The 16063-nt window shown below is 45.6% G+C and overlaps 1 protein-coding gene across 4 annotated transcripts in view; it reads right to left on the reverse strand.

Annotated features, from left to right (window-relative positions):
• RALGAPA2 (Ral GTPase activating protein catalytic subunit alpha 2) overlaps nt 1-16063 on the reverse strand; it is a 236345-nt gene that overhangs the window by 124078 nt on the left and 96204 nt on the right. For all 4 annotated transcript variants that reach the window (XM_054984495.1, XM_054984499.1, XM_054984496.1 and 1 more), the window contains 2 exons: nt 8368-8496; nt 5189-5314 (listed from right to left, as the gene is read on the reverse strand). In XM_054984495.1, coding sequence (XP_054840470.1) covers nt 5189-5314; nt 8368-8496 — 255 coding nt within the window. The remainder of the gene's footprint in view (nt 1-5188; nt 5315-8367; nt 8497-16063) is intronic.

Below are 16063 nucleotides of genomic sequence, written 5' to 3' on the forward strand. Positions count from 1 at the left end.
AGGAAGCACCTGGTAATGGTAGGCTTTATTGTTACACAGAAACCGAAGGTACTTCCTATGGTCAGGATGGATGGCAATATGGAAATACGCGTCCTTGAGGTCCAGGACAGCGAACCACATGTCCTCGGGCATTAACTGGAGGACTGTGTTCAAGGTAAGCATCCTGAACCGCTTGACAAGAACGAATTTATTCAGTTCCCGGAGGTCCAAAATGGGTCTCACTCCTCCATCCCTTTTGTCCACCAGGAGTAAAAACCTAAGAGGGGGTCCTGAGGGAGCACCTCCCGCACAGCCCCCTTCTCTAGTAGTGCCACAACCTCAGCCTGTAAGTTATCAGAAGAGGATTGCACTGAGAGGTCAGGAAGAGACAACACTGGGTAAACATCAAACTGAATTTTATAGCCAACTTTAACGATATTAAGAACCCAACTATCAGATGTAATTTCTGCCCATGCAGAGGCAAACTGAACCAATCTGTTCCCAAACACAACAGACTGTTCGCATTCTAGTCAGAACTGCTTTGGCTGAGTTGCTGACTCTTTGGCATCGTGGGCTTGTTGACCGCGACGAGGGCGGTAGCTAGGCCTCCGGCGCTGAAAGGAACTTGCAGGCAGCTGGAATTGCCTGTAGGACCCATAACGCGGATACGGCTGGTACCGCTGTTGTCGTCCACGGTAGCCCTGCGACGAGCGATACTGGAAACGATTCTCAGTGGATGGCCTGGTCGGGAGAATGCCGTAGGAACGGGCTGTCAACCGATCTTTGCGTTTTTGGGAGAGGTAGTCATCCGTCTTGGATGAGAACAGGGATTGACCCTCAAAGGGCAGATTCTCCACCTTATTCCGCGTCTCGATGGGTAGAGCAGTCGTGCGGAGCCACGAATGCCTGCGGAGGACGATGGAAGAGGCCAATGTTCTGGCAGAGGTGTCAACGGTGTCACGGCCAGCATTTATCTGTTGACAAGAAAGGCGCAAGGCTTCATCAAGAACCACCTTTGCCAACACCCTCTGGTCTGCAGGGAGCTTTTCCATAAAGGCCGCCATGCGGTTCCAAAGGAAAATTTGATATGCTCACATGATGGCTGAATAGTTGGAGATCTTCAGCGTCAAGGCAGCAGAGGAGTACAATTTCTTGCCCAACGAATCGAGCTTCCTGCTTTCCTTGTCAATGGGCACCGCATAAGACCCCTGGCGTTGACGGGTCTGCATTTCCTCCGTAATGAGGGAAGAAGGAGGTGGGTGTGCAAAGAGGTATGCACAACCGTCATCCCGTGTCTTGTACAGGGCCTCCAGTTTGCGGGATGTTGGGTACACAGAGGCCGGCTTCTCACAGATGTCGTGAACGATCTCCACCAGGCCCTCGGTGAATGGGAAAGCAATAGTTGGAGGATTCCCGGAGTGGACATATTGTAAAATCTTGTCCTTTGGCTTAGGATCCACAGCAGATATCTCAATGTCGAGAGAATGGGCCATTCTGACCATCTGCTCAGAGTAGAGCCTGTAGTCCTCCGAGGGTGACACACGACCAGTCCCAATGATGATGTCATCTGGCGACGGGTCAGATGGTGGGCTGGGACTTGGGCCCTGAGAAGGTTCCACACGGTGATAAGGCGAGACATGCCTGGGGGAACCATAGTGGGAGAACTCACTGCGAGCGTCACCCCAATACTCCCTGCCAAATGAAGGAGAACTGGCATACAGGGAGCCCTCTCTATCATAGCCACTCCGAGGAAGGCAATAAGGCCGGTCCTCCCTTCCCATATAGTCATCGGCATGCCACGTCTCGGCAGCCCTAGGTGGAGCGTCGGGCAGACCACCATCGTCATCAGTGGAGTGGTGCAGCGGAGAGGACAGGTGCGGTGACGGGGTCGAGGGCTTCTCCCAGAGGACCTCATCCGTCTGGACCGACATCGACTGTCGGTGTTTAGATTTCTTTTTCGACTTCTTTTCGCCCTTGGAGGCTGAAGTCGGATCGGAGCTTCGGTTCCGGTCAACTGGGGTCGGTGACTTGGGTAACGGATCCGAAGCCTTCGGTTCCGATCGAGAGCTCGTCCTCGAACCAAGACCAGCGCGAGCCGATTCAGTGGGCTTCGGAGCCGATGCCGTCGGAGTCGGAGTCGGATCCGACGGTTTGGGAACCGACCCAGCCGGGATGTTCGGATCCGATGAAGTCCTCGGCACCTTCGGAGCCGGTGTGGCGGTCGGTTCCGACCTCGACGGGGACCTGGAACGGTGCCGCTTCCGAGTCGGATCCAACTGCGGAGTGGAGTGCTTGCGACCCGACGCGGAACTCGCAGCCTCCTTCGGATCCGGGGTCGGGTGTCGGCGAGCGGGAACGCGAAGTGGAAGCGGCCCTTCGGACAGATCCCATCTCAGGGGGGGTTGTCAGCCGTCCCACCAGCCGGTGGCGGTTCCCCCGGGGTACCCGGGGCCCCCGACGCCCGCATCGCCCTTCTCCACAGCAGGGCGTTCAGCCTATTCACCCTCTCAGCCCTCGCCTTCGGGGTGAACCGTTGGCAGTGCTCACATTTCCCGACGATGTGCCCTTCTCCCAGGCACTCGAGGCACACGGAGTGACCGTCCGTCCTCGTCATCTTCGTGGAGCAGGTGGAACAGCACTTAAAAAGCGACTTCTCAGACATCTTCACGATCAGAAAAAAATTTCCTCAGAAAAGTTTCCTCAGAAAAGCGGACAGCTAGATCTTTACCGGTCGGCGGCAAAGAAGAAACTGAGGGGAAAGGGGGCGACGTCGCCCAATGTCGCTCGGGCGGGAAACGGCCGCGCATGCGCATTGGGTCGGACGGACGCCCCCTAGTGGACGTTTGCTAGAAAGAAAAATCCGGTCGGCAGGCCTGCGCAGGCGCAGTCCCCATGTGGGGCTGCACAGAAGACGGACAGTGAACAGGAGGTTTGAGACTGGTCAGCAATTGGACGGATCGATGGGGTCCAGAAATAGCTTTTTCATAAGAGGCCTCACCACGGATTCCTTAAGCGCTCCAGGAAAAACGCTGGAGCTCAAAGACAGATTAATAATGGCCTCCAGTTGGGCCTCCAAACCATTCATACTGGCCTTAACCAGCCATGAAGGGCAGGGGTCCAGGGAGCACGTGGTGGGTCTCACCAGCCACAAGATCCTGTCAACTTCCTCCTGGGAAACCGAGCTAAGTGATCTAAAACAGGACCAGAAGATGGCCAAGGGGTCTCCAGTTCCCTGACTATATCAACTGTGGCCAGCATGTCACAAAGGAGAGAGAAGATTTTATCTGCAAAAAACCTCCCAAAAGCCTCACAGCTGATAGCCGAATTTCTACTTTGGCGGTCTCCCTGAGAGAGGGAGACAAAGGACTGAACTATATGAAACAATTTTGCTGGGCGCGAGAAACCCTTATTTGCATAGAAACTCTTCTTTGCCTCCTTCACAGCCATCTCATAGGTTTTCATAAATGCTCTATAAAATGATCTTGCCTCTTTGTCCTGGCTCTGCTGCTACGCTCGCTCAAGCCGTTTCAGCTCCCGCTTCATCCAATGTAGCTCCTTTGTATACCAGGAGACCAGTCTGGTACAGGAGTGGAGAGGGCAACGAGGGGAGGGTTTTTTTTGATGGCTTCAGAGGGATGGTCATGCCAGTCCCCCACCAGCTCATCTAACGAACTGCCAGGGGGAATCAGATCCCACAGAGCATCCTGGAAACCAATTGGATCCATTAATCTCCATGGGCGAGCATAAATTAGCTCGCCGCCTATGCAGGAGGGGGCTGGCACTCCAAACTAGCCTTCAGGACAAAGTAGTCTGACCATGGCGCTGCTTCAACGGCATCAAGGCCCACCTGAATCCCCATCCCCCAAAACAAATCTAGCATGTGGCCTGCTTGATGCTTGAGGACCTAAACAAATTGGGAGAGTCCCAATGCTGACATGGATGATACCAGGTCTGAAGCCTGTAAAGAGGTGGCATCATCGATGTGGACACTGAAGTCTCCCAGGACTAACAGCCTGGGATGCTCCAAGGCCCACCCCGCCATCACCTTCAACAGGCTCGACAGGGTAACTGCTGGCCCGTTAGGCGTTCAGTGCACAAGACAGACAGCCAAACTCTCCTCTCCTCAGTATCCCATGTCAGGCCAAGACAATCAATGTCAGTGATTTTTGGTGTGGGGAGTGGCCTGAAGGAGAAAGACTCTCATATGAGATCTCCCCCCACCCCCCGACCATCTGTCTGGGACTGATGAAGGACTGAGAACCCTGGAGGGGGGCAGTTCTTTCAAGGTAACCATTTCGCCATCCATGCATAACAGGTCCACACTATTTCCTGCAAAATAAATCTTGCAGCGTCTTGATCTTATTATTAATGGACCAGGCATTGCACAACAGCAGTGCTGGAGGAATTCACCCTCCTAGCCCCACAACCAGCATACTTTGGGATGGAGCGTAGGTTGGAAGGACATCGAGCCCTAGCGCATTTCTGTGGTCTCCCTTTCCAGCCCCATACCCCACCACTGTACCTCCCCTGACCCTGGAGCACTGGGATCCCCAGCTCCACCCTGGTCTCCAATGTCACACTCATGGACCTCCCCGTTCTCCACTCTATGATCTAACACACGGCAGTATCAGCAATCTAAAAAGCTCACAATCAACCATAACTATGATTATTAAAATACTATCAATTCCTTTCCCCCCACCCTCAATTTATCAGGCAAAAATACCAATACTGCCCCAGTTAATTTGCAGCATAATACATAACACAACTTCAAATCTGCAATTAATAATACTACTGGTTAATACACAATAACCCAATACAACATCCAGTAGCAATTCAATATAATAACAGTAATTTGAGGGACAGAAATTACTACCTCAACCAAATTCATTCATAACCCCAATAACAGAGTTCCAGATGACCACATGGAATTCTCAACTGCAACTGACAATCATCTTATCACATCCCAGCCAGGTCTGAACACCGTAACGCTCTGCAGATTTTCAGAGTGGCTGTATTCTCAGCACCAAAGGATGCTCTTGAACTGGTGCTAGTTATGTACCGCTCCCTGTTGCTGACCACAGGAGAAGGAAGAAGGAAGCCTCTACTAGAGACTGGATCAGCACCTGAATTAGTGGCTGCAGGGTGGGGAGGGAACTCAATATGAACACAAGTTTTCAAATTGTTAAGATACGGATCACCCAGTGCTTACTTTGACATCAACAGTTCCTGTGATGATTTCTGCTTCAGCAACAGGTTGCAACAGTGAGATTTCTCGATAGAGATTTGGAAAGCAAACCAGAGAACCAAGAATGGTATGAGCTTCTAAGCGTGGAGCCTGTAAATGGAACATACCAGGAAAAAAACCCTAAGTCTTGTCAATAAACAGAAACATTTAAATAATGATGACAAGGCGTAACCCCTTCTTAGAACAATATTTCTTAATTAGTTGGGCTGATCTGACACTGGTGTTCTAGGATTGTTTTTGGTTATTCTCAAAGGCCAGCAATGTCTCCATCCGCACTGTATTCACAGATAATACTGGGCGCATTCATTGTGGCAGCAACTGGTACTGGGGTCAAGGCAGCTACGGAGGTACAGAAATATCAAAACATTATCCAGACTGAGGCTGTGTGTACGGTGTATGAATTTCTTATGAGCACTGAGCAATGCCAAGTTCAGGATAAATGCTTTTTGGAGGAACCAGCAACTTCACCGGCAGAAAGTGAAGTGCAGGGAGGTAGGGCTGGCAGCAAATTAAGTACCCGGTCGCCGGACCAGAGAGAAAACTGTGTCCCTCTGGTCTGACGTCAGGCCCCGCCCTGCCTGCAACCCCATGGCCATCCCTGATTGGATGGCCGGAAAGTTTGAAATGATTGGCTGCGGGCTTGCCCCAGGAACCTGGGCGAGCCCACAAACATGGTGGCTGCCATGCCTAATGCCCCTCCGCTGCCCTGTAGCTGCAACCCGCTCCCCCCAGTAAGTCTGGGGGGCCGTAGTATACATGTTTTGATGCACAACAGAGCATGCATTGCTGCTGATGTTTGTCTGCACTCTGTTACTTTCAATGCAACCTGCATTTAATTGCCTCTGTAACAGAGATGGAGTTCCTTTTTTAAAAATTTTTTTCTTTGTTCGCAATTCGCCTTTCTCACTGGGACGGAAGGTGGTTACAGGATATAAAAAACAGTGCAATCAGAAAGTCTGCAACAACCAATGAACAATGTAAACAGATCTAGGTTTACAGAATTAAAGAACGATGCAAACTAAAGCAATGTATATTATAGACAATACAGATTGCGGATTACAAAGTATAGGACAAGGCAGTCGAAACAGGAGATACCCACAACCATCACGGCAGAGGACTATAATCCTGTTCCATTATAAAGATGCCCTTCCAGTTCCATTCTACGAGAATTCTAGTACTACCATGCCAGTCTACCACACATCTCTCCTCTGACAACTGCTTCCTCCCGAACAGCTTTGCACCCTTTCACAAAGGAGTATGAGAAACTGCCCTAAAGAAGATTCATTTCACAACAGGCCCAAGTGTTTCAGAACGTCCTTCAGTTCAGCGCTCCTACGATTAGCTCTGCAGGGACAACCTCAGTTTCTCCCCACGATCCATCATATGCTGGGCCATAGGGGCACAGATGTGAGGACTATTTACACATTACGGGAAGAGAGGAAGGTTCATGGTTCTGCAGCACACCAGCCTGGACTTTTCTCTGCAGTCAGAAGTCACATCTATGCAAATGTATTGGATACCACAGGCCTGGGAACTGTGACTGGTAATGCTTCTTCCATGTGGTTTCCATTTATTTGCATATATTCTCCTTCAGACTGTTGAAAAGATGCAACTGATGCCCTATGGCATTGCAGAGCTGACTTTTTCCTGTACTGTGTGAAGTAGCACTAAGCAGTCACTTGCAATTATCTAGTGTCAGGCGGCCAAGGAAGTCCAGTTTAAATCGGCCTAATAAAAGTCTCCCTTGGTTCATTACTACTGGCCCTGACTATCTAAACTGGAAACGAGAGGTAACAAGCAAAGTCAATACAGAGAAGCTGGAAAAAGAAAAACCACCGCTGCAATCCATATTAGTCATGTGAGTTTTCTAGATGGAGAACTGCTTCATGTGACCTGCACCCGCCAATTCTAATGATTTTGATTATATTCTGTTATTTTTAAAGCACACAGCACAGACATTCATGTGACAAGCTGGTTGCAATGCTGAAGAGTATCACCTATATTAGTAAGGCAGTGTATAAAGGTGCCCTTGTGGAGCACTGGAATAAAGGTGACATGAAGATGCTCATGCACAAGTCTATTCAGAGGCAGAATGAATGGCGCATGGTTACAGTCAACATGAGATTTCCTTTATACAGCACGGTAAGGAGAGCATGAAATATTGCCCAAATAAGGCTAACATACTCATGTAGGTCTCAAATATCCTATCTTGAAGATGGTTTTCAGGTGGGCAGCCATGTCGATCTACAGGAGAACGGCAAGATTTAAGTCCACTAGCGTCTTAAAAACCAAAAATATTTCCAGGGTATAAAGCTCCAATCTCCAAATATTACGTAAGTTGTCTGATGAAGGCAACTTTCATTCTCGAAAGCTTATACCCTGTAAATTTTGTTGGTCTTTAAGGTGCTACTGGACTCAAATCTTGCTATTCTGTCTTGGTTTCCCTTTCAATTTCTGATATCAGGCTCAAGAAACACAATACTATTCATGGAATGGCAAAGGCAATAGGAAAAAGAACAAGGAATGCTACTTATAAATTTAGAAATAAAGGCCAGTTATCTCAAAATTGCTATTAAATTTACATTCCTGCATATTAACCTCCTCGGTCTGCACCAACAAGCTTCTATGTGCATCTTGGACATAAATGAATGATATAAACACATCCTTGTTTAGACGGCTGCACAAGGTGTTATAGTTGGATCAATAATATATTCAGCACAATCAGTAACAATTACGGATTTTTAAATATGATTTCTTGTTTGCCATTGTTCCACTCAAAGCCTTCCAAATGTAGCAGGAAAAATTGTGTGGCCAGCCACTACTCATTTACAATATTCATATCGTTTTTAAAAAACCCTAACGATATTCTGAAACTCAAGTCTTGCTTCTACTGTGCAAATGGTGCCGCAGTATTAGCAAGGATATGATTTCTCACACTTTGTCCTTTTGATGAAACACCTTTGCAGTCCTAGCGTGTCATCTTATACTACAATTTCACACCTCAGCTGCCATGGTGTCTGCCCCCGGAGCCCAGTTTCACGTTGCACTAATGAGCTGACACCTGTTAGAGTAGAGAAATCTGAACCTCACTAACAACTGTGTGGTCTCATGGGAACATGGACAGTGAGCATTGCCATACTTACTTCCAACATGTTTGTACTCAGCACTCTGGTTGCAGCTGTTATGAAGTCTCCTATCAGCAATGTGAAGCCAGGTAAGCCCAAGAAGAAAAAGCAGGGCGGGCAGTGCCTGATGACAGTATTTAAAACATCCTGGAACGTGAAAAAAAGCAGGCTTTTAGTTTTATAGTGTGTTAATCTGGTTAAGAGGCTATAAGTTGTACATGTCAAGAAGTTTCCCAGAGGACTGCAGCATCAGTGCCCTTCTGTCCACGCTATAGTCTGAGAGATGGAGCTTTGTTATATGGGGGATAAATATGTTGCAGACAACTCACCTGTTTGTTGGTTTTTGCCCTGCTAAACAAGGGGACGTGTGCATACCTGCACTGGGCAGAGGAAGCACACAGCCTAAAATCTCCTTCTTCTTTTAAGAGGGAAAAAATCCACAAAATGTCAGGAGTCATATTTGATGGTGTTTGACAGAACTTTTGTCTCTTTGTAAAAGGTACATAAAAACTCCCATGCCACAGTGATTCCACCAAGGGTACTCCAATATGATGTTAGAAAATGCACATAAAATAAAATAATGCTTTGGAAATGGCAAGCAGGAAGGAAGGGGATTTACTCATCACCACTGGCATCACAGAGAGAGCTACGATACACCCTATAACACTCATTTCACCATATTCCGCACACACAGGCTGAACTACAACAGATGCGTTAGCTGGAGAAAGACGTTCAGATCCCTTCAATACCCAAGCCACAATGCATTTTTCTGAATGTACCTTGGTCTTGCGGGCTCACCTGGAGCCTTTGCTCTGCCCTGACTCTGTGCTACTCCATTGCCAAACAAATTGCCATCTATTGCTGATGATTAAAAAAAAAAAGTGGGTTAGATCCTACTATTTCATTCAACTGTAGCCATTGTGTTCCTTTGTCCCAAGGAGCTCTCTGCCAACAAACAGCACTCTTCCGCCAATGCAACAGCATCATACATCAGGCCCCTAGTGCTGAAGGCACTGGAGGGGCATTGGCATCAGTGCCAATGGAACAAAACCACAGGATCCAACCCAATGCATGGATCACCTCCTACAATGGACTAATGTGTCAGTCCTTGGCAGGTAAATCCCTAAGTTCTCCACAGCAATCATACAGGTGAATTGGTTGAAGTAACTTTTATTAGAGTTCAAGGTGCTCAGACAGTGGAATTGGCAGAAGTGACGTGTTAAGGGAAAGCAGGGTCAGATATAGTGTAATGCCCCACCCCCAGGTTAGAAGTCCGTTGAAATTCTGGCGTGAACGCCAGAGACAAAAATTATCACAGTTTAGGCTACATCTACAGAGTAAGCATGAAATCATCCCTGTTCCCAGGAGAAGCCTCGTTTGTGTTGGGTGCAGCCGGTCTCAAGGCTGCTTGCTTCAAAAGCAAAAATATTCTGCTTCTTCAGGAGAATGTTTATGTTCAAAGTAGAGATAACACCCTTAATTTCCCAAGAACAGGCAAGGAGAGACAATCAGAACTTTTCTTAGTGTCAGAGGATCAATAAGTGGCATATAACATACACATGGCATGTAGTGCAGGCAGGCATACATGACATAATGCTTGTGTGAAATGAGAGAAGAGCATGGAGGGCTGCAATCTATCTTCCCGAGGTCCTTCATCCACCCTTGTTGCTTAGGTCCCAATGAGTTCATCCAAAGAATGAAAATGAAATGGGATTACTCCACCAGAGAAAAGATGTACTCTTGCCTGAGAGTGTAGTCTGTGAGCTCTCAGAATTATTTCGGTTTCGACAGTAATTTTAGCCCAGCTATGTATCTTTGGAAAGGGAGATGGAAGGATTTCTGCAGTGTCACCCCAGGGGGCAGGCCCATGTCCCCCCTCTTCAAAGAAAGATGTGAGAAGTCTCAATAAGATGGACTGTTCCACCAGTGTTTCCAGCTCCTGCCTTTTCTCTTCACCTCTGAAACAGATGGAAAGACTGCTGCTTGGATCCCTTCAGGGGACTGTCCTGGCCCGGCTACGGACTTTGTCCACTCTGCCTTCAAAGCCTATTTTTGGTTTCTTGTATTACAGTTGGTAGGGAAGAGGATGTGAAAGACTGTCTCCACCGGGGGAGTATGAGAATGGGGCAGCTGTGGACACTATTTATTTTTCTCTTTTCTGCCTAGACCATCCTCAAGGCAACCATTGGCTTTGCTGAGAAAAACAAGCTCACTTGAAAGCATAATCAATAGAAAAGTTACTTTCTCTAGGTCTAGAAGAACTCCAAGGCATATTCTACAGGATTATTCTCTCAGGAATAGCATGAAACTGACTCAATACTATTAAACTGAAGGGGAATTTAGAAGCATTAGTTTTGATTTTACTCTGCTTCTTGTTGTCTAGGAATAACCACAGGAACTCTTACTTATGGGAGAATGAATAAACCTATATGACTTGACCTCCCTTGATTAAAAAAATCAATTTTATTTTTTTTTATGCTAAAGGGCCATAACAATACATTTCAAGGGAGGGGGGGAAGAGGGGAAAAAACAATATGAGAAAGTGTTAATAAAAGAGGGAAATAAAAGTCAAAACCTCACATGAAAACCACACTTTTGCAAGCAAAATTGTATCTTCCATGTCAACTGACTGGAAATTTTAGCTTTCTACCTTCAAGTCTCTTTCACAAAAATTAAATTTTCCATTGTGTATCTATGAGCGTTTGGTTGTTTTGCTTTAAAAACAAAATAGGAGTTTTAATCTTCAGAAGTTTCAGAAAACTGCTGAGACACAAAAGTTCCAAACATTCATCTTTTCCTATCACAAGCCAACATGATGGATGTTTTTACACAAATATGGTTTAAAAGGCAAATAAGCTTTAGCATCGCAGCAGCCATCCTTTTCACCTCTGAAACACCACTCAGGTTAATGTTCAAACGGGTTTTAATCACTTCCCATGATACGTTTTAAAGGCTGTATCAGTCAATGCAAACATTCTGAAAGAACGAGCAGATGGATGCAGGCGCTCATAAAGTGGCTGGTAAACTCCTGCTCAGAAGACAGAACAAAAGATCCACCTTTCCCATAATTAAGGGGCTGATTAATGCATTGGGCTCCTCATGACACACCTGTAATTATAAAAGAGGTAAGCATTGTGCTGCGCGCCCAGTGTCTGAACAAGCTCTCCTGCAGCAGATGGGACTGCATCTCTGTTGACATATGCTGCAATAAAAAGACACATGAATCCTGGCATGAAAGGCAGCAGAGAGAAGTGTTTTTAAAGATTAATAAGTACTAACCATTAACCTTGCTGCATTTGTATCAATTCCATGGGCCCACACAAGGAAAAACTGCATGCTTAACTGCTTTTGGAATCCTAATAAAAAAATAATGCTGGAATATTATTGAAAAGGAACAAGTGGAACTTACGTATCAGAAAGCTCAAAAACCTTAGCGCTTCATCTCTAAAATGAGAAAGGGCTGGGCTCAAACTCTCTACCCGTTTTCCCGTCCCAGATGCCTTTGTTTTCTAAGGTTATTTAGCCAGGAGACAAAGGCACAAAGGAAGTTCTCCAGGAAGTTTTCCTGTGTAAGTTCCTGTGAAGTGAATGGGAAATGGGACTGCAAATCACACACTATTATCTTAATGGTATGCTGCAATCTCACTCGAGCAATAAATATGGCGGAGAGGGGGTATATAAGTTAAGCCAATAAATAAGATGGCCAAACTAGGGCCGCCTCCCTCAGGGTTTGTGCTCCTGTTGCCACTTGATGGAGCTGTGGGAGCAAAATGGGGGGAGGAGAGACAGAATAACGTGATGCCATGACATCCATTCTGTCACATGACACACTAAGAATTTCTCAAATCTCTATGGTAAAAACTAGAGAGACTCGGGAGTGTCACTTATATCACAAGGTCATTTCCAGGTCTAAAATTGGGAAATGATGTCATAGCAGCTCATTGTGCCATTTTAAAAAGTTTCTGCCTCCCTAATTGCTCCCAGGGGTACCCTACACTGAACTCTGGTATGAATAACATGGTAAAGGCCTGCACCATCTATATCTATGCACCATCTGTATCTATCTTTTTAGTACATTTTCCTCCGATCATTCCTCCGAGGGCTCAAAGGGACATACACAGTTCTCCACTTTCCCATTTTATCCTCACAACAACCCTGTGAGGTAGGTTAGGCCAAGAGAATATGACTGGCTAAAGGACACCTGGCAAGTTCCATAGAAGAGTCGGGATATTCCAGCTTCTAGGCCAACACTCACCACTATACCACACTGACTGACTATACTGTTGTTACTTGACAAAAAAAGAAATTTGTTAATGTGATTCTATGTCTGAAAAAATATGACTATAGCCACCATATGTGCCCATCAATTATAATACTGAGCACATTTGCAAACACAAAGTATATTTCAAAAGATAGAATCTTTGTATTAAGTTATTTACATCTTTTCTTTTGTAGCTTTTCTTTTAAAATCCTAATGTTAAGAATCAAGACTGTAAAAGTGTCTAACATCCGGGCCACTAAATAGTATGGATCAAGCAAGATGAGATGCTGGGAGTTCCATGCATGAAGCAGCCCAACATTTTTTCTTAGTAAATAGCTAGACAGGAACCCAATTTGGGTCTTTACAGTGGCATGGAGGAAGATGGCTTTAACTCTTTCTCTCCCACATACTGTTTCCCTTGCCTACAATGGTCTGTTATAGAGATGGGAACGAACTGAAATATGAACCAAAGTTCGGCACAAACTGGGTCGGTTTGTGGTTCGTGAACTGGCGGTCCGGCAGAGCCCATTTCTGACGAACTGCCACGAACTTTAGGCTGGTTCATTTGTTTCATTTTTGGGTTCGTCTCTGCAGACAGCCTGGCACTGATCAGTTTCCTAGGCAACAGGGGATTAGCTTTCTGCAGACCTTCTGCTGACCCAGAAGTGACCTTCTGCTGAACCGGAAGTGGCGTTTTTGCAAGCCAAATGAACCAGTTTGTGAAAGTTTGTGGTTTGTGAAACGCAACGAACCACAAACCACACGGTTCGTTTCCCCCCCCCCCCAGTTTGTGCCCATCTCTAGTCTGTTACTATGTGACCACTGGGGCGAAAAAAGAAGTACTCTAACAGTGCTACCCTAAGCAGTTACACCCTTTTACCATATTTACTCAAAAGGAAGATGAACCTGACTGTAAGTTGTCCCCCCTAAAAGTATTATAAACAAACACAAAAATAAATTTATTACTGGACATAACTGTAACTTCTATGGGAATGCAAGATAACTCCTCCTCTTTTTTGGATGGCACATCTGGGGGAAAAAACTAGTCTGCATTTGAGAGTATTTGTCCACTGAAACTCATCTTAGGATGGCACTGATATCGCCTGCATCTTTTCCCAATCAGGCGAACAACAACTCTGCCAGATGGATTCAGATCAGAAGAATGGTGTGGGATGTATTCAAGTTAAAATCTCTCTTGCCTCATGATTCCAGTCTAAATGAGGCCCCCTCATGTAGTTGCTATTCACTCTGAATCCAGAACTCCCGGTAACTTGTCTAGTTTCACTCTTAGATACACATTTATTGCTGTGTATCTTCAGATAAATTATCCAATCTATAGTGTAACCTGAGATGTCGAAACACAAGACATGGCAGGGGCAGGGGCGGGGCGGGAGGGGGAGAGGCTCTTTAATTCCAAACAGTGCACGGACAGAAGTGTAAGAATGGTTCCATGTTTGATTTCATAGCACAACCATGACCAGTAGCAAAGTACTGGGAATGGAGATGGGGGGGGGGGGGGGTAAGAAGAAGTTAAAAATCGTATTTTGGAAGGCTGCAAATTTCAAAAAAAGGAGATACAGATAAAATAAGTAGACATGCACTTCCCTGGAACCTGCTCCCTCTGACATGAAAGCCCTATTTCTTAAAGCAGCATATATGGGATTGTAAGAATTTAGAAGATGGAATATAAATGAAAACATTCTATTACTTCGCATACTCCAGAATGATGAGAATTATATTCTATGGTGCCTTTCATATGGGTTATCTGCCACAGGTTTAATGCTCTTGGGAAGCAGAGCTTTGGTGCACCTCTGGGGATTTCCCTGGCGTTTCTGCAATATTTCTCAAACCTGCTTTGCTCTGGGGTTGTGGGGAAGATTGCAGTAAAGCTGACATGACTACTCTGTGTGTCTGGGAAAATCTGGACTTTTCAGCTCATCTGGCAGCCATTTTCCCTGACTCTGTCCTCACAGCAGCCATTTCCTTCCCCCACCATCAAAGGGCTTTTTATTTTTTTAAAAAAAAAACAGCACATCAATATTGTCATATTGTCATGTTGATGTACCATTGTTACAATAGGCGTAGCAGGTTCTCTGAATTCCCGGCTTTCATTTTAAAAAGTAAGTCTCTAGCCTCTTTCCATGCAGTGATTTCTGTGAGGGAAGGGGCTAAAGACTTTTTAAAATAGAAAGCTAGGAATTTAAGAGAATCTGCTACACTTATTGTAACAATGGTACATCAATATGACAATATTTTGGTGCTAATTTGATATAATTATACACTAATGCTGATTTTAAAAAAATTGCAATAGCCCAGATGGCCTGGGAGAGAGGTGGGTGGTGGCAGCAAAACCCACAAAATCTTTTCCTTGTGTAGAAGACTTCTAGGTCTACCATCTTGTGAAGTCGGGGAGCATGAATACACACCATTTTGTATTTTTACCCCTTCTTATATATACACACAAAACAGAAGATTAAGTTTGCAAGCCAATACGCACTTATCTGGGAATAATCCCGACTGATCTCAGTGGTCCTTTATTCTGAGTAAACAGATTCATATGATCTGGCTGTAAAAGAGATTAAGGAACTCTGCATAATCTTATTGTTTGGCACTGCACAACTCCCTTTGATGTACATTGTACAAAACATATGCTGACCTAGCTTTAAAAATACTTTCCAGAACGTAAGACTCTGCAGTGTCTCTGGACAATCTGTTCTACCGTTCTACCAGGGCTGTTTCCTTCAGTTCCTGTCTGTTCTGTTGCTACCAGAAGCCCTTGATCTGGATCTTCCTTGAACAACTAGAAAAATTCCCTGCTTGTTTCTGACATCACTTAACTGTTTGGAAAGTACCTTAATGCCCAGTGTCACCATTAATCTTTTCTCGAGGATAAACATGATACTCTTCCCAAGTGCAGGCTCATCTTTGCTGACGGTTTTGAATCCTCTTCAGTTTGCCTGCCTGCTGGGTAACATCTGGTGTCTTAAACTGGACAAAATATCCCAGTTAAATATGACAAGGAGAGCAGGCTGTATGAGCTCTTGTTGTGCAACTCTGTTATCATTCGACAGAAGAGGACACTTCTATTCCTTTTGCTCCTTTTTAACAAGTCCATCCCACCTGTCTGTGGCAGCATGTGCTCAGAACGGCATTCTTTTTATCAACTCTGTAACCACTACTACAAAAAAAATGGAAGATCTCAGAGTTGGTGTGGATTTTTGAAAATTTTATATCATTCTGTGGAAACAGAAGATCAAAGCAAATCCGAGGGTCAGATGACAGCTTTAAGCTGAAAATAAAATTTCTACATTCATCAGTTTAGCACAAGGGACACCCTGCACACCCTCAGAAGGAGTCTAAGCAGTCAGCAAGTGCACCAGCAAACAACTAGTCTCCAATTGTTCAAACAATGGCCAAGCAAGCAAGCAAGCAAATCAAACCTGGAAAGGGAAA

The sequence above is a fragment of the Eublepharis macularius genome, chromosome 7 (genome assembly GCF_028583425.1).
Source record: "Eublepharis macularius isolate TG4126 chromosome 7, MPM_Emac_v1.0, whole genome shotgun sequence".
In the NCBI taxonomy this organism is placed as follows: domain Eukaryota; kingdom Metazoa; phylum Chordata; class Lepidosauria; order Squamata; family Eublepharidae; genus Eublepharis; species Eublepharis macularius.